The 21,125-nt window shown below is 54.6% G+C and overlaps 2 protein-coding genes across 5 annotated transcripts in view; one reads left to right on the plus strand and one right to left on the minus strand.

The window, feature by feature from the left end:
- Positions 1-21,125, minus strand: part of ZFYVE27 (zinc finger FYVE-type containing 27) — a 94,970-nt gene that overhangs the window by 61,118 nt on the left and 12,727 nt on the right. For 2 of the 4 annotated variants that reach the window (XM_045784833.2, XM_045784840.2), the window contains 3 exons: positions 16,899-16,945; positions 16,507-16,588; positions 13,874-15,496 (listed from right to left, as the gene is read on the minus strand). The exons of the other annotated variants lie outside the window; for them this stretch is intronic. In XM_045784833.2, the coding sequence (XP_045640789.1) occupies positions 15,432-15,496; positions 16,507-16,588; positions 16,899-16,945 (194 nt within the window). In that variant the 3' untranslated portion in view covers positions 13,874-15,431. Of the gene's footprint in view, positions 1-13,873; positions 15,497-16,506; positions 16,589-16,898; positions 16,946-21,125 lie in introns of those variants that run through there. 4 annotated transcript variants of the gene reach the window in all.
- Positions 1,467-6,857, plus strand: SFRP5 (secreted frizzled related protein 5). The gene is made up of 3 exons (XM_045784804.2): positions 1,467-2,131; positions 4,251-4,328; positions 5,781-6,857. The coding sequence occupies exons 1-3, from the start codon at positions 1,609-1,611 to the stop codon at positions 6,125-6,127; spliced, it is 948 nt and encodes a 315-aa protein (XP_045640760.1). The 5' UTR covers positions 1,467-1,608; the 3' UTR covers positions 6,128-6,857.

A 21,125-nucleotide genomic window follows, 5' to 3' on the forward strand; every position in this document is an offset into this window, starting at 1 on the left:
AGGAGTGGTCCCTCACCTCTCTCCACGATCCCTGCAAGGACACATCCAGGGGAAGACAGGAGCCTTGGAAACATTCAGTAGGGTAGAGGGTAGGAGGTGTAAGACCAGAAGTGGAGGGGAGGGCAAGGGCAGAGACAGGCCCCAGAGTGCCCCACGCCCTCCTGCAAGACACCTTCCCAGCAGACCTCCCCCCCACAGTCTGGGGAGGTCAGGTCTCAGGCCAGGCTCTCAAGAAGCAGCTTCCCCACCCTCAAGCATTTCTCCAAATCTCCTCCCACAGGAAAGCCAACAGAAGGCAGGGCCCAGACAGAAGGAAAAGACCACAAACATGGGGTTCCTGAATACCTCCTCTCTGATGCCTCCCTGGGCACCCTCAATTCCTTCCTCCTCCCACAGCCTTTCCTGGCCTGGGTTGGAATTTATCTCAGGGCAAAGTAGTTAAGTCATGGCCTTTGGAGCCCAAACCTGGATTCAAATCCTGGCTCCCTCACCCATTAGCTATGTGACTGAGGGCCAGTTACTTCACTGGAAGGGCCCCAAAGCCAGCCAGCCTGCAGACTCAGAATCCAGACCTCCCGGGTATACCCGGGTTCTGAACTCTGGAACCAGACCACCGGGGGTCAAGTCCTGGCCCCTATCCTCACTTAACTTCTCTCTGCCTGGGTACATTTATCTGTAAAGTGAAGATAATAACAGTACCCACTCGCCTTATTATAGCATTACTGTGAGAATTAAATGGGGTAACTTATGCAATGTGCTTAGAACAGACACAGTAAGTATCCAAGAAGTATTAGCTATCAATAGAAATAGCCGGCGATAAGGCTGTGAAGTGCTGTGCAGTGTCTACGGCACTTAGAGCTCACTGAATGGCAGTTATGATTACCTTAGCCCCCACTAGGCTACGGTGTCCCTGGAGGTGGGGGGTCCTGGGTCAGATCCATCTCTGATTCCCCAAAAGCAAGCAGCACAGTGCCCGGACCAGGCACGAGCTCAAACACATGCTTGAGAATGGCCCGGTGAAGAACTGCCGTCCTGGAACAGGAGGGTGTAGGCAGCCAGGAGCCTTCTACCAGGAGGGAGAACCGAGGTGTCAGGGAAGAGAAAGCAGAGCGGAGGGGGAAAGGCCGAGACGGGCAGATAAGCAAGTGAAGTGAGTGAGAAAAGGAACAGGAGAGGCTGTGGCGGAGGGAGATAAGGAGGAAGGATGGAGAACGCGATCGTCGAGGAAATGCCCAGGGAGGTGAGGGATCCCCCGGGAGCCTCGCAAGGCCAGCCCGGCGCGGAGGCAGGAGAGCCAGGGGAGCCGGTGCGGGGGAGAGGCGCGCACAAGCCCGCACGGGGCGGGACGCGCGGGAACCGGCGGGAGGGGCCGAGGGGGCTCCACCTCGCCTCCACGCCTGGGCCCGGGGGCCGGGCGGCCGGAGATTGGCTGGGGCGCGCGGCGAGGCCGGGGCCGGAGCCCCGAGGTGGGAGGTGCCAGGATCACTCGGTGCGCCGGGGAGCGGAGCGAAGGCTGCCACCACTCGGGCCACCTCGGGGGTGGCGGCGGCTGCAGGGCAGCGACGGGGCGGCGGACGCACTCCGAGGCAGCTGAGAACGCCGCGCACCATGCGGGCGGCGGCGGGGGGCGCGCGGGCGGCCGCGCTGGCGCTGCTGCTGGGGGCGCTGCACGGGGCGCCGGCCCGCGCGCAGGAGTACGACTACTACGGCTGGCAGGCGGAGCCGCTGCACGGGCGCTCGTACTCCAAGCCGCCGCAGTGCCTCGACATCCCCGCCGACCTTCCGCTCTGCCACACCGTGGGCTACAAGCGCATGCGGCTGCCCAACCTGCTGGAGCACGAGAGCCTGGCCGAGGTGAAGCAGCAGGCGAGCAGCTGGCTGCCGCTGCTGGCCAAACGCTGCCACTCGGACACCCAGGTCTTCCTCTGCTCTCTCTTCGCGCCCGTCTGCCTCGACCGGCCCATCTACCCGTGTCGCTCGCTCTGCGAGGCCGTGCGCGCTGGCTGCGCGCCGCTCATGGAGGCCTACGGCTTCCCCTGGCCCGAGATGCTGCACTGTCACAAGTTCCCCCTGGACAACGACCTCTGCATCACTGTGCAGTTCGGACACCTGCCTGCCACCGCGCCTCCAGGTAGCGCCGCCGCCGCCGCCCCCGCGCGCTCCGACGGCCCCGGGCGCCCGGGAGCCCCCCGGAGGTGCCACCCCTTACACACACACACACACACGCACACACGCACACACGCACTCCGCCTTCGCTCAACCCTGCATGCTCCGGGAATTGCTCGCCTCCCCCCACCCCTAGCCTCCCAGCCTTCTCGGACTCCCAGAGTAGTGCCTCCCCGCAGCTCTGGACATGCTCACTGGCTCTCTCCATTCCCACTCCTTTCCTGAAGACGCCCCTGGCGTCCCTCGCAGCGCTCACCTTCCGAAGACGCTGGAGTCCCTGGGTAGCCCCAATGCTGTCCCCCCATCCCGGGGCGTCCCCATAAATGTCTTACAGCCTCTCTCAGCCCAAGAATGCACAGGGTCGCTAAGCAATGACCAGGCCCGTTCACCTCCTCCACAGCTCTGGACTCCACGGCACCAAAATAAGCATCACCACCACCCATGTTGGGACCTCAAGAGGGGAGAAGGGCTGACAGAAGGGATATAGGGAAAAACTGTGGGCTAAGTGCACTCCCGGGCTATGGTCCCTGCCCCCAAACACACACACACACACCATTTTCTGTACCTGGGAACCCTAAATTCTCCCACTATCTTCCCTAATCCCTCAGGTTGGGAGACCATGGGGTAAAGCTCAGTGCAGAAGAGAGAGCAGATTGCCAGGCTACCACTAACAAGGAGTCTTCGGGAGTTGCTTAACTTCGAGCCTCAGTTTTTCCATAAATAATACAGAAAGTGAGCTCAGGTTCCAACAACCTGTGAGATACTAAGTGCCACTTCCCGCCCACCCCAAGTCCCATTACCCCTAGTTCCTCCCTGGTCTCAGCCTCCCTTCACTGTGCGCCCCCCATCTTGCCAACAGAGTACGCCTGGGCTGGGCACCGGACAGGAAGATAAGCAGTGGCACTGAGCAGAAGGGCTTTGGGCAGTTAATTCGAGTCTAAGGAGCCCCTGATGCTGGGACTCCCCCAAGGGGCAGCACTGCTTTCCCATTTTCCTATTGACCAGACTCCGAAAAAGCAACTGGACTCCACACACCCTACCCCCCCCCCCCCAAGGGCTAACTTCATCCACACAGCCCTTGGTCCTACACCCCCATGTCCCTCCTGAGAGTCACAGTTGGGTAGGGGTCCTGTGACTGGGGAGTGTTGAGAGACAGGAAACACCCCTGTTCTTGGGTTGGAAATGGGACCAGGAAGCAGGGGAGAGCCAGCTCAAGCAGAGACAGTGCAGTCCCTAGCCGGGATCCCGGCTCCTTTTCTGGTTTTCTTGGAAGCCATGTATTAACAGCCTGGGAGGCAGGGAAGTCCTGGGCTCGGGCTCGGAATCCCACCAGGCCCTGCCCTCTCTGAAGCCTGCTATCCCCTATGATGGGGCGTCCCACCTGGAGGCAGAGACATGGGACAGAGAGCAGGTGCCGTGTGGGCCTGAGAACCAGAGGCAGCCTGAAGGGTTTGTGTGGCCAATAATAAAACTGAGACTATCTCATATAAAAATTAAGAGTTTGGGCTTCTCTTGGAAAATCAAAAGTTCTGGCAATGCTAAGCTGCTCACCTCAGAGGGTAATGCTCCTCAGTTTACTGCAGTCCCTGCCTGGCCAGTGTCGCTTGTTTCTCCACTTGCCCAAACCGTGTTCCTAGGTAGACCCTGCAGATACCCCCATCCCAGCTCCAGCCTGGGAGTCACAAATCCTGAGTTCTAAGCTCAGTTTGCAATAGTGCTGCCGACTTGGGTAGCTACTCTGGGCCTCAGCTTTCTTTTCTTTAATAGGAATAATACCTACTTCATAGGCTAAGGATTAAATGAAACAAAGTTTAGAAGAAGACAGTGCACATCAATGGTGGCAGCTGCCAGGGTCATGGAGCAATGTACCCACTGGGGCGGTTTTGTCCCCGTGCAACCCTGTCTCTTTTGACCCTCACAACTACTCAGCGAGCACCGTTACCATCATCCCATTTCCTGCTAAGAGTGGAGGCTGGGCAGGGGGAGGTGGCTCCTCGGTGCGGTAGGCCTGTACTCTGGAGCGGCTTTTTGGACTCTGATCCCTCATCAGCCTCCCTCCACCCCACCCCTGCTTCTCTCTTCAGTGACCAAGATCTGTGCCCAGTGTGAGATGGAGCACAGTGCCGACGGCCTCATGGAGCAGATGTGTTCCAGCGACTTCGGTGAGTGTGGAGCCCATGTGGCCACTGCCCAACTCCTCTACACACACACACACACACACACACACACACAAATAGCCATGTCCACAACCATCATAGTGAATACTAACAGTTTTTGCATCATGGGTCCCTTTTAGAATCTGATCATACCCATGAACCATGTGGCCAAAGAAATGCGCCTCATTTTGTAGGTCATCCCAGGGGCTTCAGAAGCCCCTCAAGGTCATGTCCATGAGCCCCAAAACCACCCCTGGCCAAGGCTCCTGCAGCCCTCCCGTTGGCATCTGCCCACCAAAGGGCCTCCAGGGTTGGATTCTCTTTGGGAGAAGCAAGCTAAGCCTGGAGATGGATGGGGGCATCAGGGAAAGAGCCGGGCCCCAGGATGGAAGTGCAGCACCCTCGCTCCTGGGCACCTCTGTATGGTGCCCGATGCACCTCTGGCCAGGGGAGCTGCGGTCACTTGTCCCACGCCTTCATCCTGGCGCCTCTCCATTCCTGAGACAGTGAGCCAAGTCTAGTCAGGACCACACGACCCGGCATGTGGCCTTTGCCAAGCTGGTGGCTGTTTTGTGTCTTAGCCTCCCTGTCTGTAAAAAAAAGATAGCAATGAAATCCTTACTTCAGTCTTTTATGTTGTTAGTCTGTCTGGAAAGAGAATACTCCTATTGCAAGGTGTGTGTGTGTGCATGCGCACGCGCGTCTCCAAGAGAGAAAAAGAGAGTAGGTAAGGGGAAAAAGAGAGAGACTGAAAGAAAGAGATTTTACAATTTCCTTCCCTGGGTGAACAGTCATTCTCTGGCATCTCCCTGGTTGCTCCCAGAGATGGGGGTCCAAAGGCCTGAGAACGGGGAGACTAGCCTAAGTGACCCCCCCAAGCTCCAGACTCCCAACCCCCAAATGTATTAGGCTCTCTACAGCCACCTCATGTGCCCTGGACGGTCACCCCGACCACCATCTGGCCTTCAAGCACCTCCCCCATCCCCACACTCCAGACACCACAGACATACTCTCATACATAAAACACACAGCACCAAACATCACACTGCCACCTGTACTACGTCTCACGGAGACTACAGGGTGTGTTCACAGCAGCAAGAGCTGGTTGTGTACATGCTTCAGTCCAGTGCCCCATGAAGCGGTGGGCCATGGGGGGGGGGGCATTTACCCCACAGAAACCAGCACGTGCCACAGAGCAAGACCCCTCCCCAGGGCCAGCTGTCAAACATTTACCAGTCCACCCCACCACTGCTACACACACACACACACACACACACACACACACACACAGAGCCAGAAATCCCATTTGGAAGCAACCCCAGGAATCACGAAGTCCACCTCCCCAAGGCCCAGGCTCAGAACTTTAGGCACAGGCAGCAACTGGGGGCCCACCAGCATCCTGAGCAAACCTGCCCAGTCTCACACTGTTCCTCTGTCTACCCCTCCGCACACACACAGTGGTTAAAATGCGCATCAAGGAGATCAAGATAGAGAATGGAGACCGGAAGCTGATTGGAGCCCAGAAAAAGAAGAAGCTACTCAAGCCAGGCCCCCTGAAGCGTAAGGACACCAAGAGGCTGGTGCTGCACATGAAGAACGGTGCCGGCTGCCCCTGTCCACAGCTAGACAGCCTGGCCGGCAGCTTCCTGGTCATGGGCCGCAAGGTGGACGGACAGCTGCTGCTTATGGCCGTCTACCGCTGGGACAAGAAGAATAAGGAGATGAAGTTTGCGGTCAAATTCATGTTCTCCTACCCCTGCTCCCTCTACTACCCCTTCTTCTATGGGGCCGCTGAACCCCACTAAGGGCGCTCCTCCCTGCCCCACCCAGCCAGTTGTGCCTTGCCCTCTCCCCACCCCTGGGGCACACTCTCTTCCTGCCCACTTGGCTTCACCCCTATTCCCAGGCTGACCCAGCCCCTGCCTGAGTGGTTTCATGCAGAGTTGTTACCAGCACAGGCCCTGAGGAAGGGGCATGGCACCTGAGCTGTCCATGACTGAGGGGTTCTGGGGTCCCTGGGGACCTCTTCTCTTAGGAGCAGAGCTTTTTCATTTGGGAAGTAGGTGGAGGAGAGAGCAAGGGAAGCGTGGAGGGGCTCTGAGAAGTCTGAGGAGGAAGTCTCCCGAGTGCACCATTGTGTCAGCTCCCTTCTGTCGGTGGTGAGGACTTGCCTTAAAGAGGAAAGTCCAGTATTAGGCTGAGCTATTTGGGGACAATTCCCTACCCCCCCCCGCCCACTCGTGTCATCATAGTCCCCCCAAAGGAGAGGCATTAGGGTCACAGTGCCCTCCAGCGACAGTTCACCACCTTCCCCATCTCCCCCCTTTCCATTCCTGCTAGCCTGGAGAGAAGCCCAGCCCAGACCCCCTCCCAGAGGGCCGCTCTTTGGGGTTCATTCCTCAGCCTCCGCACGCCCCTGTGACCCTGATAAGTAAATTATCGCCCCCGCTGCAAGGCCACAGGTACTAGATCTGACGCAGGCAAGGTTTGGTTTCTAATTTTTTAAGTTTTTAATTAAATCAAAAAAAAACAACAGTTGGTTTTGACTAGGTTATATGTCACCTGGTCCCCAAAGGGGGGGTTCAGAAGGGACTTTTAGAAAGAAGTCCTTGTCATAACCCATGGCCTGTCCACACAGACATACCTGCAATGCCTAAGAGCAATGCCCACATTCTTGCAGGATCCCCTGAGAACAGAGTGAGGGTCACCCTTCTCATCCCCATCACTCAGGGAGGGAGACAACCGTCCTTCTGCTCCTGAAGAGGGAGAGAGACGCCAAGATCCCCGGCCTTCTCCCACGCTCAGAAGGCTCCCACAATCCTGCAGCATGTCCCTGGCAATGTCTGCTCCTCAGACCCCAAGGCTGGACCACAGGGAACTACTCTGAAGAGCCAAGGGCCTAAACATGTCAACTCCTACCCATTGCGCTTTCAGACTGCCCTGGGCACTGGTCCCATCCTGTAGGGGATAATGGTGTAGACCTATGCCACGGGGGCCAGAGAAGCAGCATCCCCTGGGAGCCGGTTAGAAACACATAAAAGCTCAGGCCCACCCCAGGCCTTACTGTATCAGACTCCGCATTTTAACACATAAACCTTCAAGTCATCTAGAGAGCTTCTGGAAAACAGGGGCCCCACTCTACAGCAATTACAGTGGAATCTCTGGAGGGTGCTCAGAAATCGGAATCCCTGGACGCTCCCTGGGGTGGTATGCAGCCCGGGGTGGAAACCTCGATCCAGACAAGCCAGCAGCTGAGGCGGAGGGGCTGCGGTGACCTCAGGCTGGCAGGGTCTTTGTCCTGCATGCAGGGAAGGACACAGCTATCATCACTGAGGGCTTCTTGGGCGAGCTCAGAGCAGATGGTGCTGCAACCTGGAGCTGAATGCGGCAGGGAGGGGAGAAGGCCTGAAATGGAGGCAACAGGCTCCTGCCACTCAAATGTCCAGCATTTGGAAAGGGTGGTGCCAGGAAAGAGACCCTGGGGGTTTGTCAGCAGATGCTGAAGGACAGGGCAGATGTACCCAGAGCAGGGGGCTGGGAACACCCCCAGAACAGCTTTCCTCACCAGCGAGGGTCCAGCTGCCAAGTCCGGTCAAGGCTTCCTGCTCCTCCGAGACAATGCAGCCATGTTCTCTTGTGAGGGCTTGGCTTCCAGGGCTCTCAGAGAAGCATGTTGCCACTGAGAAACGAGGAAGGCCAAAGGGCCCAAATTCTGCTGTGGGGCCAGTGTGAGCTAACAGGTGGTCTGACAGCCTGCCCATAAATCACCTCCCTGGGCAGTCAGGTGGCCTTACCACAGGTCAGGAGCAGCAGGGCCTGCTTGTTTCTCCTCAACTCTGAGGAAGCCACTGCCACCCACCCTCACCCAAAGCCTGCCCAGCCCACCAGCTCCCTGAATCTGCCCCTTGTCTCCCAGCCTCCTGCCCCGACCAAATATTTACGGACACTTCCATGGTCAACCAGGACCAGGGATTATTTTTCCACTGAACACACAGGACTCCAGCTCCTTCTGGCAGGAGCACAATACTGACCTTTGTCAGGTGCTGGCAGCCAGTGAGATGGAGCAGGCGGGGGAGCGGCCCCCCCTCGCCCATCCCGGGAAGCCCCAGTAGACAGTCCTCAGCCACCCCCGACACGGGGGTCAGGCTCTGCTCAGTACGTCGGCTCTGTCCCCAGCATCTGCTGTCAGACCCCCCAGCAGTCTCTTCCTGGGGCCAAGAAGAATCCTCCCCAAAACCAGGGGAGGCCCCACAAGGCCTGAGCCCGCCCTTCATTTCCTTCAGTCACAATACGCTCCCTTCTTGGCCAGTGTGGAGACAGACAGCTGGTGCTGCCCAGCAAGCATCTGGGCTGTGTGTCAGCGAACCACTGCATCTGACAGAAACCCCAAAAAACAGTGGGGCTTCTCCACACCAGAGGTCTGGAGACAGACAGGTGGGAGGTCCATGTCCCAGACTCATTCTGTCTTCCGGCTCTGCCAGGGGGTAGCTTCTGTTCTCGTAGTTACAAACAGTGCCTCCTCCTCCCCACTTCTAACCACATTCCAGGCAGCAAGGCAGGGAAGGGGAGCAAAAACAGCGTGTCAGCTGCCTCTGGCCCTTTTGATCAGGAAAACAGTAATTTCCCAACAAGTCCCACCTGGTACATTTCCACTTTTAGCTCACCGGCCAGAACTAAGTCACATGGCCACCTCTCGTTGCAAGGGAGCAGCAGTCAGGTGTTTCAGTTGGGTACAAAATCAGAGTTCTGATAAAGAAGAGGAAGGATCTGGGGGTGCCTGGGTGGCTCAGTCGTTAGGCATCTGCCTTCGGCTCAGGGCGTGATCCCGGCGTTCTGGGATTGAGTCCCACATCAGGCTCTTCCACTGGGAGCCTGCCTCTTCCTCTCCCACTCCCCCTGCTTGTGTTCCCTCTCACGCTGGCTGTCTCTCTCTCTCTCTCTCTCTCTCAAATGAATAAATAAAATCTTTAAAAAAAAAAAAAAAAAGGAAGGACCTGGGGTGATGGCTAAATACTCAGGATCAGGTGAAAAGAGATAATAGAGCCCAGTTTTGGGTTCCAATCCTGTGACTCGGTGACCATGTGACATTGGGAACACTGCCCAACTACAAAAAGGAGTAAGAATTTCTATTAAGTGGGGAAACATAAGAAAAGTTCCTGGAACCAGTGCCCAGCATTCAGAAGATATTCATTAAATGGTAATTAATATTTTTACTAACCAAAGGTCTTGACCTGGCTAGCACAGTGCCTGCACATAACAGTACATTCCGAACTGATCTGCTAACTAAGAAACGCTACTGGCAGGAAGGCAGGGAAGAGACAGGAACATCTCATCTAAAACCCAGAGTTGTTACTTTCAGGACAGAACCTACATTTGGCATTTTACTTCAGAAAATACACCCCCGGAGGGTATGTCAGCCAACACAGGGGAGAAGACATATAACACTAGAATAAATATCAAGCCCATGCTGGGTGGCAGGCACTACTCCAAGCACTCTGGTATTCTTATTTTTTTTCTTAAAGATTTATTTATTTTACAGAGGCGGGGTGAGAGGGTGAACAAGCACACCCATATGAGCAGAGAGGGGCAGAAGGAGAGGGAGAGAGAGTCCTCAAGCAGACCTTGTGCTGAGTACAGAGCCCAAGGTGGGGCTCGATCTCATGACCCTGAGACCATGACCTGAGCTGGACACTCAACCAACTGAGCAACCCAGGTGCCCCTCACTCTGGTATTCTAATTTAAGCCCGCCAACAGGCCTTTTTAATGATGAGGAGGCTGAGGTTCAGAGAGGTCAATGAACTTATTGAAGGACACACAGCTCGTACATAGTAGTGGTACTAGGACTTGACCCCAGGTTCTTAACCACTCTACTACTGCCTGCAGGGGGCAAAGTCAAGTGGGGGGGAGGGGACAGACAGCAAAGCCTCTGCCACCCTGCGTCACAGGAAGATTTCTGGGAGCCCTGCTCAGATCCCACTCCAAGGGCCCTGGCAGCAGCAGATGAGCCAGCCTCTGACTGCAGCTTTTCTCCTGACCCAAGGCAGCCCATCCCTGACCCCTCCTCCCCTCTCAGCCCCATCAGCAACCAGGCTCTCGAGCCCCACAAAGGAAGCTCACAACCCACAACTGTTTAGTTGGCTGTAATCCTGGCTAAAGTTCACTCCTTGGGAAATCCAACGTGGGGGATGGTTGCTGCTGGAATGTATGTGGCTGGGACCCAGTATCCCAGCCCAGACAGCAGGCTCTGCTGGGGCCCTGAAGAAACCGGGCAGCCAGGGGGAATCCGGAATCCCCAACCCCCAGCTGTGCCAAAGAATGGAATGTGCTGCTCTGGGGTGTTGAAACAGACCCAACCAACGGGGGTGGTGCTGGGAGGGGGGGAGCTCCTGCCACAAGGCTGCCTCTGTTCCCCTGGAGGCTGAACCCACTTTGCTAGGGCTCAGGATGGGCAGGCCCCTCCAGTAAGCTCAGTGGCTCAGAAGATCTTGGAGCTAGTGGGGGCAAGGCAGAACAGAGGGGAGGGTGACAGCCAGGATTGTATGTTCACCCAAAGTTTCTCTGATAAAGCCTCTACAAGTACCTGTGGCACAATTCACAACCCGGCTCCATGGATGACTAGCTACATGACCTTGGGCAGGTTACTTAACCTCTCCAGGCCTTCATTTTACTCATCAGTTAAATGGAGTTAATAATAGAACCTAGCTTTTGGGACTATCATGAAGTTTAAATAAGAATGACACACTGCCTGGCACAGTGCTCAATAAACATAGGTATTGGGACGCCTGGGTGGCTGTCGGTTAAGCACCTGCCTTCGGCTCAGGTCATAATCCCAGGATCCTGGGATCAAGTCCTGCATCGGGCTCCTTGCTCAGCAAGGGGCCTGCTTCTCCCTCTGCCTGCAGCTCTTCCTGCTTGTGCTCTCTCTCTGACAAACAAAATCTTTTTTTAAAAATTAGTAAAACAGGGGCGCCTGGGTGGCTAAGTTGTTAGGCTTCTGCCTTCAGCTCAGGGCGTGATCCCAGGTCCCTAGGATTGAGCCCCACATCGGGCTCCCCACTCAGCAGAAGCCTGCTTCTTCCTCTCCCACTCCCCCTGCTTGTGTTCCCTCTCTCGCTGGCTGTCTCTCTCTGTCAAGTAAAATAAAATAAAATCTTTAAAACAAATAAAATAAACAATATCCAAGATATAAAATAAAATAAAACAAAACGTAGGTGTTATGATCTCAGAGCTAGCCACCAGCTATAGGATAGATGTTGGAGCCAGGGCCTCTCAAAAGGAGCACCTCCAAGGTTCCATGGAGACAAGGGCATGAAAATGGAGCTTCATTTGGCTTTAGCTCTGAGGGCCAGGAGATCAACGACTACAAATCCTGAAGATCCCAGAAACCAGGACCAAAGTCTGCCAGGGCTCACGAGAGACTGCTCCCCATCCCTACCAAACCACAAAAACATCAACAGAACCCTCAACTCAAGCCAGGCTGTGGGAGCTGGCTGGCTGTCCCAATGGCCACCAGAACTGGATCAAAACCCAGCTACTATTCCTCCCAATGGGTGCCTGAGAGCAAACTGGGGCCATCTTTTAAATCAGGCATCCAATTTTACCATGAACAGTCTGTCCTCCAGGCCACCTCACGTTCGGTCCTCTCCACACTGTGGACCCCAGCCAGCTGCAAGACAATCCAACCTCCATGGCTTCGGTTTCCCGGTGGGACCTGCACTTGCAAGTGGTCCCTCCCCAGCCTGCTCTCACGGAGGCCCTCACACACACTGTAAAGGGACAAGAAGGTGGCCCCCTCGCTTCCCTGCGGGGGGAAGACCCATCCAAGACCCAATGATAAAACCCGTGTTTCCCAAGTCCCGGTATCCCACGTCCCGAAGGCAACTCGTAGCACAGACTACTTCCCCAACGTTATGCATTTTGTTTTTCCAAAATAAAATAATATTATCTCTGCTTTTCCAAACTACACTCTGGCCTCAGATTCTTTCCTGAATAATAATCTAAGATTAGTCTCTGGTTTAAAAAAACAAACACTGTTCTAAGCCATCCAGGACAGAGTTGTCTTTTCCTTAAGATTACCAGGACGGCAGTAACAGTTCGGCGTTTGTGGAGCACTCCCCATGCTCCAGGCCCTGGGCTCCATGCCCCGAGGCGATGATCTCACTTCCGCCTCACAGCAGCCCTGTAAGGTTGAGATCACTACCACGTCCATTTTACAGAGGAAAGCAGCACAGAAAGGCCCAGGGGCAATGCCCCTGTGGCAACTCACTCCAGCGCGCCTGCCATGCCTGCCGCTGACGGGAGAGGAGGGCCAAGTATGGGGCTGGCCACAGCAGTGCCTCCTTCTTACTGCCGCCGGACTGTCCCTGACTAGCACAGGCCGCTCCTGCTCTGAGGAAGGCCCATCCTCTAATGCCGTGGGGAACACGCCTCTTCAAACGATGTGGTGTCCTTCCCGGAGTGAGGGGTTGGCCTGGATGATCTGTGAGCAGCCTTCCAACTGAGCTACCCATGACACATGCCATCCACGAACTCGTAGGCACAGCCCCAGCTGCCTCTCCTCTGGGCCTGCGCTATCACTGCTGTCCCCTTTGCCTCCAAGGTCCTACTTTCCAATCCTCCAACATCTTTACTGTTCCTCTGGACCCAGGCTGCTGAGGCCACTTTGATACTTTTTAAAGTGAACACAGTTTTCTACCAAAACTGCCAGGAAAAGGTCCTGGCTGCTTCCCTGCCTCTCGAGGTCCCTCGGAGCTGCTGGGGCTCCCCCATACTAGCGAAATTTCCTGAGCTAGGCAGAACCCCATCTGGACCAGGCCACGGCCTCTGTGAGCTGCACATGCATGGGGCCACGAGAACATGGCTACAACCCTACCTCAACTCAGACGCATGGTCTCTCCTGCTCTCTTTACTGCTCCGGGCCTCCGTCTGGAAGACACAGCTCATAGCCAGCTCTGGTCTGCAAAGTGCCATGCCAAACATTTCACTGCCGCTACTCAACTCCCCTTGGCCTCAATGCCCTTACCTATAAAATGGGGAGAACAGTGACTACCTCATAGGACAATAAGGATTAAATAAAATGACGTGTGTAAAGCCCTCACCACTGTGCCTGGCACCCAGTAAACACCCCACAAACCCTGCTTTCAGAGAACCGCTTACCTGTCCCATCTCACAGCCAATCCTCTTCTGGCTGGCTCTCAGCCTCCCTGAGAGCCGATCCTTTTTTTGCTTTCTAAGAAGGATTAGCTAAAATCTTTCCGTTCTAAAGCCTGCATTGCTTAATGTTTGACAAGTCCTGGTCCTAACCTCAACTGCTCACAATCTGGTCACAAGACGGAGTCTCGAGTCAATCCGACAAACATGTGCTGAGCCCCACCTGCACGAGGCACAGCTTTCCTCCTCCCCACCCCAGCAGACCCCCGGACAGCAGCCTCCATGCCCCCTCCAGCCCAGTTCTGCAGGCACAGCGCAAGCCTGTAAACTCAGCCAGCGCAGGGCGAGTCTGGCTGTCCAGCCTCAGAGACAGAGTTAGCGCAAGGACCAGCATGAAAACGTCAGAAGCTTGAGGGCCTTTTTATTGACAATTCTCCATATACACAGAGATCCTTTTCGTTCCTCTCCAGTGTAAATAAAGCACAGGGTGCTTAACTCTCATCTCTTAACAAAAGAGCCCGAGGAAGGGGGTACACCAAGGTCTGCCTGGTTCCCCAGGGACTTGCACCTCCCTGGCCTGGAGCAGGCCCCCGGCTGCCCAGCCCTAACTAGCCCCCAAAAGCTGGCCTGGGATGGTCTTTTCTCCCCAGCCTGCCTCCTCAGATCCCTGCTCAGCCTCCTATGGGTCCTGGGTCCCTGGCAGCCCATGACTCCAGGGAAGCATCCTAGAGCAGGAGAAGCCCCCCATCCTCTCCATCCCACTGCTTGTGCCACATGTTCCCAGGAACCATGCAATAAATAAATAAATATTTCAAAAAGGCAGGGTAGCTCCAAGGGAGAGAAAGGGTGCCTGAGCCCGCTCAAGGCTTAGGAAGAGACACTGGTGCCCTAAGAGTCCAGAACTGAACATAAAATTATTGAAGAGAGGATGGAGACCTCGGCCTTAACCCCTAAGTGAGACTGTCCTGCTGAGGAATAGCGCCAGAATCTAGGACCCAGCCCAGAGAGATCCTACACTTCCCAGGCCCCCAAGGGTCAAGGGCTTCAGGACCTCTGCTCTGCTTGCCTGTCTCACACTCCATGGGACAAGGGGCCAGGGAGGGGAAATGTAGCTCTGGGCCAGAGGAGGGGTGCCTGAGGCTCTGAGCAGGAGTAAGAGTGATCTGAATGCCTGGCATCTACCCAGTGGAGCTGTCACCAGGATAATATGGGGGCTGAGATTCTGCAAGTCAAGGTTTCTGCAAGGTTAGCCTAATGTCCTTTGAGCTGCTGGGGCTCCCTATGTTTTGCTCCACTTAATACTAAAGGACTCTGACAGGCCCTCCTAGACACGTCCTCCTCTGAGAGAACAGAGAAACATCAACCCTATTTCTAGGACTTTTGGTCTCGTTAGCTCTGGCCACACCCTCTGGTGGAGAAACAATGAGTTGCTGATGCCTGAAGGGACGCTCAAACAGCAGAGTTGGGTCATGCCAAGCCCAAGCCCTTCTGCAGGCTCTCCGAAGCCAAGGGGCTGGCCCAATAACCAGCAGAGGAAGAATCTCTTCTCCCAATCTCTGATCTGTGGTCTCCTAGATTTGTGAGGTGTGGAGAGACGCCCTGATGCCCAGACAGCCCTACAGAGACCAGGCCTAGCTCACTCCTGCTGCCCTCTAGTTTATATTCTCTGCCCAGCTCTGAGTTCACGAATTCAGCCCAGGGCAGAGGAGGCCAAAGTTGCCAAGCCCTTCAGGGGCTCCTCTTCCCTCTGGGTTTTGAGAACTGCCATTTACTAGCCGTCCGCAGGAGTGGGGAGCAGCTCCAGAAACCAGCTGGAGACAGCGAGGATAGGAAGGGGAAGCCTACCTAGCATTCAGGCCACATTTGCCCAGCACACACGACATGGGGCTAGGGACAGGACAGTGAGGTCTGCTGCTGGCCCCAGGGACCGACGCCCACTTTGGACCCCAGCCCCTCTTCTCACTTGCTCAAGGTCTGGTTACACGAGGCACACACAAACACAGTCTCTCTCTGGGCTTCGGGGGCTGAAAAGGAGGAAGAACTTGGTGAGACGCTTCCTCATGCCCTTTGTTTCATGGCCCCCAATGCTACAACCACCTCCCCGACCCCCAAAGCCCCACCCAAGCCACCCATCACCCAGCCCACATCCTTCCTAACCCAGCTCCCTAGCCTACCCTCAGACTCCTCTTTCCATGGGGACTAGGGACTTTAGGAGTGACCATACCAATAGCAGGCCTCTCCCAGGTGCTCTGCATTAGAAAATATTTTGGCACCAACAAAACACCATTAAAAATTTTTTTTAAATGAAACACCAGAAGAAAATTTTCCAACATGTTTTAGTAGTGGTTATCTCTAGGTAGTAAGATTACAGAATTACTTTTTTCTTCCTTCTTCTTCCATACAATCATCTCCAAATCTTCTAGAATAAGCATATGCTACTTGCATGACCAGAATGAAAACCAAAAAACCCTCAATGTCTGATTACAGCATGTTACAGGCAGTGTGCACGCAGAATGTGCTCCCACTAGTTGCAGAACGCGCATGTGCATACGCATTTACCCTCGCGCACACGGTGCCCTTCCCTTATCTGTACCTTTTGTTTACAATGAGTATGTACAGCTTTTATAGAAGGGAAGAATTTTTTTTTCATTTTGTTAAATGTGTTACCAAGTTAATGAGAAAAAGAATAAAATTCAGCACAGTGGTTTCTTCTGGGGAAGGCAGGGCGGTGCTGGGGAGCCTTGGGGGTGTTGCTAATGCTGTTTTTTAACTTCAGTGAAGTAGCCACAGATATTCAGTATTATGCCTCATAATTCAGATACATTAAATATATTCTTCTGCATGCACAAAATATTTCAGTGTTTTGTTTGCTAAAGGACAGTGGAGATGTTTCTCTAGGCCAGACAGGATCCCGAGTCCCCCTGCCTTCTCACTGACCCCTTGCTCCCTTCCCACACTGCAGCACCCCTTGGAGGAGGCAGGAACCAGCCAAGCCCTCCCAACGGCCTGACCCCTGGCTGCCTGCACCACTCACCTGTGGCCCCCATGGAGGACTTGGGCACCTTGAAGGAGCAGCACCGAGAGCAGAAGCTATTTCCACAGTTACTGCAGCTCCGCTGCAAAGAGCCATGGTCAGTATCAGATGTGTCGCCCACACCCAGAGCCCCCCAACCCCCCCTCCTTTCCATCAGCTGATCTTACCCAAGGAACCTGGGACTACCATGGGAATAGGGAGGTGTCCAAGTGGGGCAGGACAGAGCAAACACGACAACCAATGGGAAGGCTGAAGGCGTGGCCATAGGGACAGCAGATCCCTGCTCATCTGAGCAAACCTCAGACCCCAGGCCCAATGTGGCCCAGTGACTCCCCGCTACTCCCCTGCATCTCATCCCAAGTTCCCGCAAACACACCCTCAAGGAGACTTACCCTCTTCTTCAGCACTGAGAAGGTGGCCGAGCAGCCAGTACAGTTCCCTGACAAACAGAGGCAGCAGCTCAGCCTTGAACCAGCCCAGGGCTCTCAACTCTCACCTGCTCCTGGCTCTTCTAAATGGGACCAATCGGGACACCAGCCCAGACACCATGGCTGGGAGCAGTGAGCAAGGGAGTAAAGTCCAGGGTGCCTCGGTGGCTCAGTCGGTTAAGTATCTGCCTTTGGCTTAGGTTCTGGGATCAAGTCCAGCATCAGGCTCCTTGCTCAGCAGGGAGTCTGCTTCTCCCTCTACCCCTCTCCCCCTGCTCATGATCTCTCTCTCATGCTCTCTCACTCTCAAATAAATAAACAAAATCTTTGAAACAAAAAAAAGGCGGGGGAGCAAAGTTCAGATCCGGAGACAGAAGGGAACTCAAACTAGGAAGGAAAATTTCCAGGGTGCCTGGGTGGCTCAGTCGGTTAAGGTCATGATCTCAGGGTCCTGGGATCGAGCCCTGCATCAGGCTCTCTGCTCAGCAGCGAGTCTGCTTCTCCCTTTCCCTCTATGATATCTCTCGCTTTCACTCTCTCTCAAATAAATAAATAAAATCTTTAAAACAAACAAACAGAAGGAAAATTCCCATGGTCCCTGAGAATGCATGTCTCCAGACTACACACAGTGCTGGTCCTGTGCCCTCCCAGGACTTAGAGGCCCCAGCGGCAGGTCCCGCCAAAACCGAAGAGCATCCAGTAGAATCTGCTCACCGGAAGTCAGGCCATGCTTAGGGGTCTGATAACAGGCAGCCTTCAGAGAGGCCACGCCAATGAGCTCAGATGAAACCTGCCTGACATGACCCCTTCCTAAGTGTCTCCGTACAAACAGTCTGCCCACAGGTAATTCAGAACCCCAGACTCCTGCTTCCTGTCATCTGAAGATTCCACAAGAGGAGCTCAGAACCAGGCACCTTCCAAGAAGACATGCAAGGCAGGGGCACAGACACTGCAAGTGTCTGTGCCGTGAGAGACTCCACCTAAACCACCACACTCAAGATGATCAAGTTTCCGGACCACAGCGGAGGATTCAACAGCAGCTTAGCAAATGCATGGGAGGAGGCAAGGGGGTGCAAGAAGAGATGAAGGACGGGGAGGAAGGGAACCAATGGTTCTTTCAGAGGCCGCTGGGCTCACCACCCACCCGTGCTCCCAGGAAAATTAGACAGAAAAAGTGGACTGCAGCAAAGACACAGTCTACTAAAGGAGGCACGTACACGAGAATGAAGGGAACCAAAAGGCAGAGGCAAACTGAAGCTTGGGGAGGAAAGAAAGGCCACACTGCGCCTGATGGCTACAACAAGCTCCAGGAACAAGAGCAAACCCTGAAGAAAACAAAGAAGGTTCCAAGGGCTGTCCCCAAGAACACAGACTACAGTCTGAGGCAAAAATCTCCATGCAAGCAGGGGAGAAAGCCCAGGGGTCCACGGTGGGCCTGAAGGTGCTCCCGAAAGGGGCTACAGAGCCTAGCCCAGGACTGTGGGCCCAGAAGGAAGCTATATTGGGTCCTGAAAACACTTGGGAGTGAATAATAAGGCTACTGGAGTAAGTGTCTATAACTAGGGACCCAAAGGCCTCGTGGGATCTAGCTAGAACAATTAGCAGCTTCAGGAAGCACTGTTGGGCCTCCTGAACCACCCATGTGGCCAGGTATGGAGCCCCGGGCCTCAGCTTCAAGCAAAGGCCCAGAGCTATATTGACAGCTACATGTGGTCCTTTCCTCTGTTCCACCAGAACCCCCTATAGCCCCTGCTACAGGACACCCCCCGTGTTCAAGGAAAGAAGGGCCCCGCCCAAGCTAGAGCAAGGAGAAGCCTGAGGCCAAGGTGCATAAGGTGAATGCCACTACTGCCAGTTAGCTCCTGGACTGGCAGAGGAGAGGGAAAAGCATAGCAGGTGCTGCTGCCCTGATGCCAAATCAGCAATCGGGCTACCCAAGACTTTGTCCCCCACACAAAGAATGTGCGCAAAGCAACCCACCTTGGGACACCCGGGTGGCTCAGGCAGTTAAGTGTCCGACTCCTGGTTTAGGCTCAGGTCATGATCTCATGGGTCGTGAGACTGAGCTGCTCCCCCTCTCAAATAAATTTAAAAATCTTTTTTTTTAATTTTACTTATTTATTTGAGAGAAGAGAGAGAACATGAGCGGGGATAGGGTAGGCAGACAGAGAGGGAGACGCAGATTCCCCACCAAGCAGGGAGCCCGATGCGAGGCTCGATCCCAGGACCCTGAGATCATGACCTGAGCTGAAGGCAGATGCTTAACAGACTGAGCCACCCAAGCACCCCAATAAATAAATTAAAAAAAAAAAAAAAAAGCAACCCACCTCTGCTTCCCCTTAGCACAGGGAACAGGGGCATGAGGCAGGGGACTGGAGCCACTCAAAGACTGACACTCAGGCCCAAGTCCAGGATGGAAAGTCAGGGCCAAGCATCCCAGGGCAGCCATGTGCTCTAGTGAAATCAACATGTACTCAATGCACAAGCCTGGGCCAGGGAGGGCTTAGAGTGCTGACACCAACTCGAAACAGTAATGGAGGAGAGCAGCCCGGTTCCATTCCAACATCTACCGATTCTCCCTGGCCCCATTCTCAGCAAAGGGCCTGACTCACCATGTGATGATACCACAGGAACAGGAAGGAGCCTAGGACAGCATGGGCCCTGCCAGGGTAATAGTCAAAAAGCCTCTGGGACAGAGTGGGGCCACACAGAAGGCCTTGAGCTCATTTGTCCTGTCCTCATGTGTCCCAATCCCCACCCTCCACAGGCATCCTGAATGGAGTGGCCGCGAAAGTGGCTCACCTCACCCTGGCCTGCGGGAGTCAGACCCGGGAGCAGAGCTGCTACACCTGCCCTCACAGCAAGGAGCTTGCCAACTTCACACAGAGAGGACCGCAAATAGTCTTAAAGAATGGGAATTAAGAGAGGCTTAGAAGAAAGCAGCATTTTCTGCCCTTGCCAGCCTCATGTGAACCTGAAAGGCCTTCACCCATTCCAGCCGGAATTCCCTGAACCAAAAACCAAATACTGAAAAAAGACAGACCTAAAACCAGAGGACTTCAGACACTAAGGCGAAGGGAGCATGACGAGTGAGAAAAAACACAGGAGCCAGATCAGATGGCTTGGATTTGAGTCTCAGTTTGACCATTTACTGGCTGAAGACATGGGGCGAATCACTTTTCTCACCCGAGGCTACTCACCTGCAAATGAGAACATCTAAAGGCCTTTACTTGAAATTCATACATCCGAATGAATGACATGCTAGAGCAAGAGTACTCATTCTTGTGTAGTGTCACTTGGGACTTCTGGAACCCAGCTGCTTCTAAGCCCCTAAGAACTGCCTGTCCCTATTGCGTCAACCATCTGGACTAGATGAGACCGTGTAGTCCATGGAACACAGTGCCCCAGAGAAGTCAGTGATCACCACAGATAAAAGGGAATTTGAAACGACTGGTGCGTACGCACAGAGGAGAAAGAAACAGCACGTCCAGGACCTCTAACCCTGAAAAACAACTGCCCTGGGTGCTACAGGGGCAGGAAGGCAGGCCCCTGGATGCCCTGGGTCAAATTCCTCAAACGAACTGCAGGGCTTCTCCCAAGGTGCAGACCCTAGAACTCACTCGCACCAGAACACACAGTATAGCCACCCCATCCTCCTGGCAGCTGACACCAAGCACAAACAAGGCTCTTCCTCGAGACCAGCATGACCCCCAAGTCACCTGCCCTCTTCAGCCAGAACTCTATCTGGCCCAGCAACCGCTCTCCTGGTCTGAGCCAGGTTTCCCACCATGCTAACAGTCAAGTCTACCCTTCTCCAAAGCTGCCTTCCTTGACCCGCCCCCAACCCCCAGTAACATAAGGACTGGTTGGTCCATGAACTTGGCTGAGGAGAAGGGACCTCGGGGTTCTATCGTGTGCAGAGGCAGATACTTTTTGCTTCAATTTGTTTCAACCTGGGTAGGAAAGATCCAGACTAGCTCCTAGGCACCTGCAGGATGGACCAGGACCCCTCATGTTAACAGCCCCCCTTATTAAGCACTTACTGTGACCCAGCCAGCACTGTGCATCACTTCATTAGAGACTTCTAAGAACCCTGTGACGTAAGAACTGTTATTACCGCCCTTTTTTAGAAGAGGAAACTGAGGCACAGAGGTTACATCATTTGCTCAAGGACATCCAGCAGAACTGGGA

The sequence above is a fragment of the Ursus americanus genome, chromosome 6, assembly GCF_024610735.1.
Source record: "Ursus americanus isolate L20-20 chromosome 6, mUrsAme1.1.p, whole genome shotgun sequence".
In the NCBI taxonomy this organism is placed as follows: Eukaryota; Metazoa; Chordata; class Mammalia; order Carnivora; family Ursidae; genus Ursus; species Ursus americanus.

Coding starts and splice junctions, on each gene's coding strand:
- SFRP5 (XM_045784804.2), top strand. CDS start 1,609: ATGCGGGCGGCGGCGGGGGGCGCGCGGGCGGCCGCGCTGGCGCTGCTG. Junction 2,132..4,250: donor GCCTGCCACCGCGCCTCCAG/GTAGCGCCGCCG, acceptor TTCTCTCTTCAG/TGACCAAGATCTGTGCCCAG. Junction 4,329..5,780: donor GATGTGTTCCAGCGACTTCG/GTGAGTGTGGAG, acceptor GCACACACACAG/TGGTTAAAATGCGCATCAAG.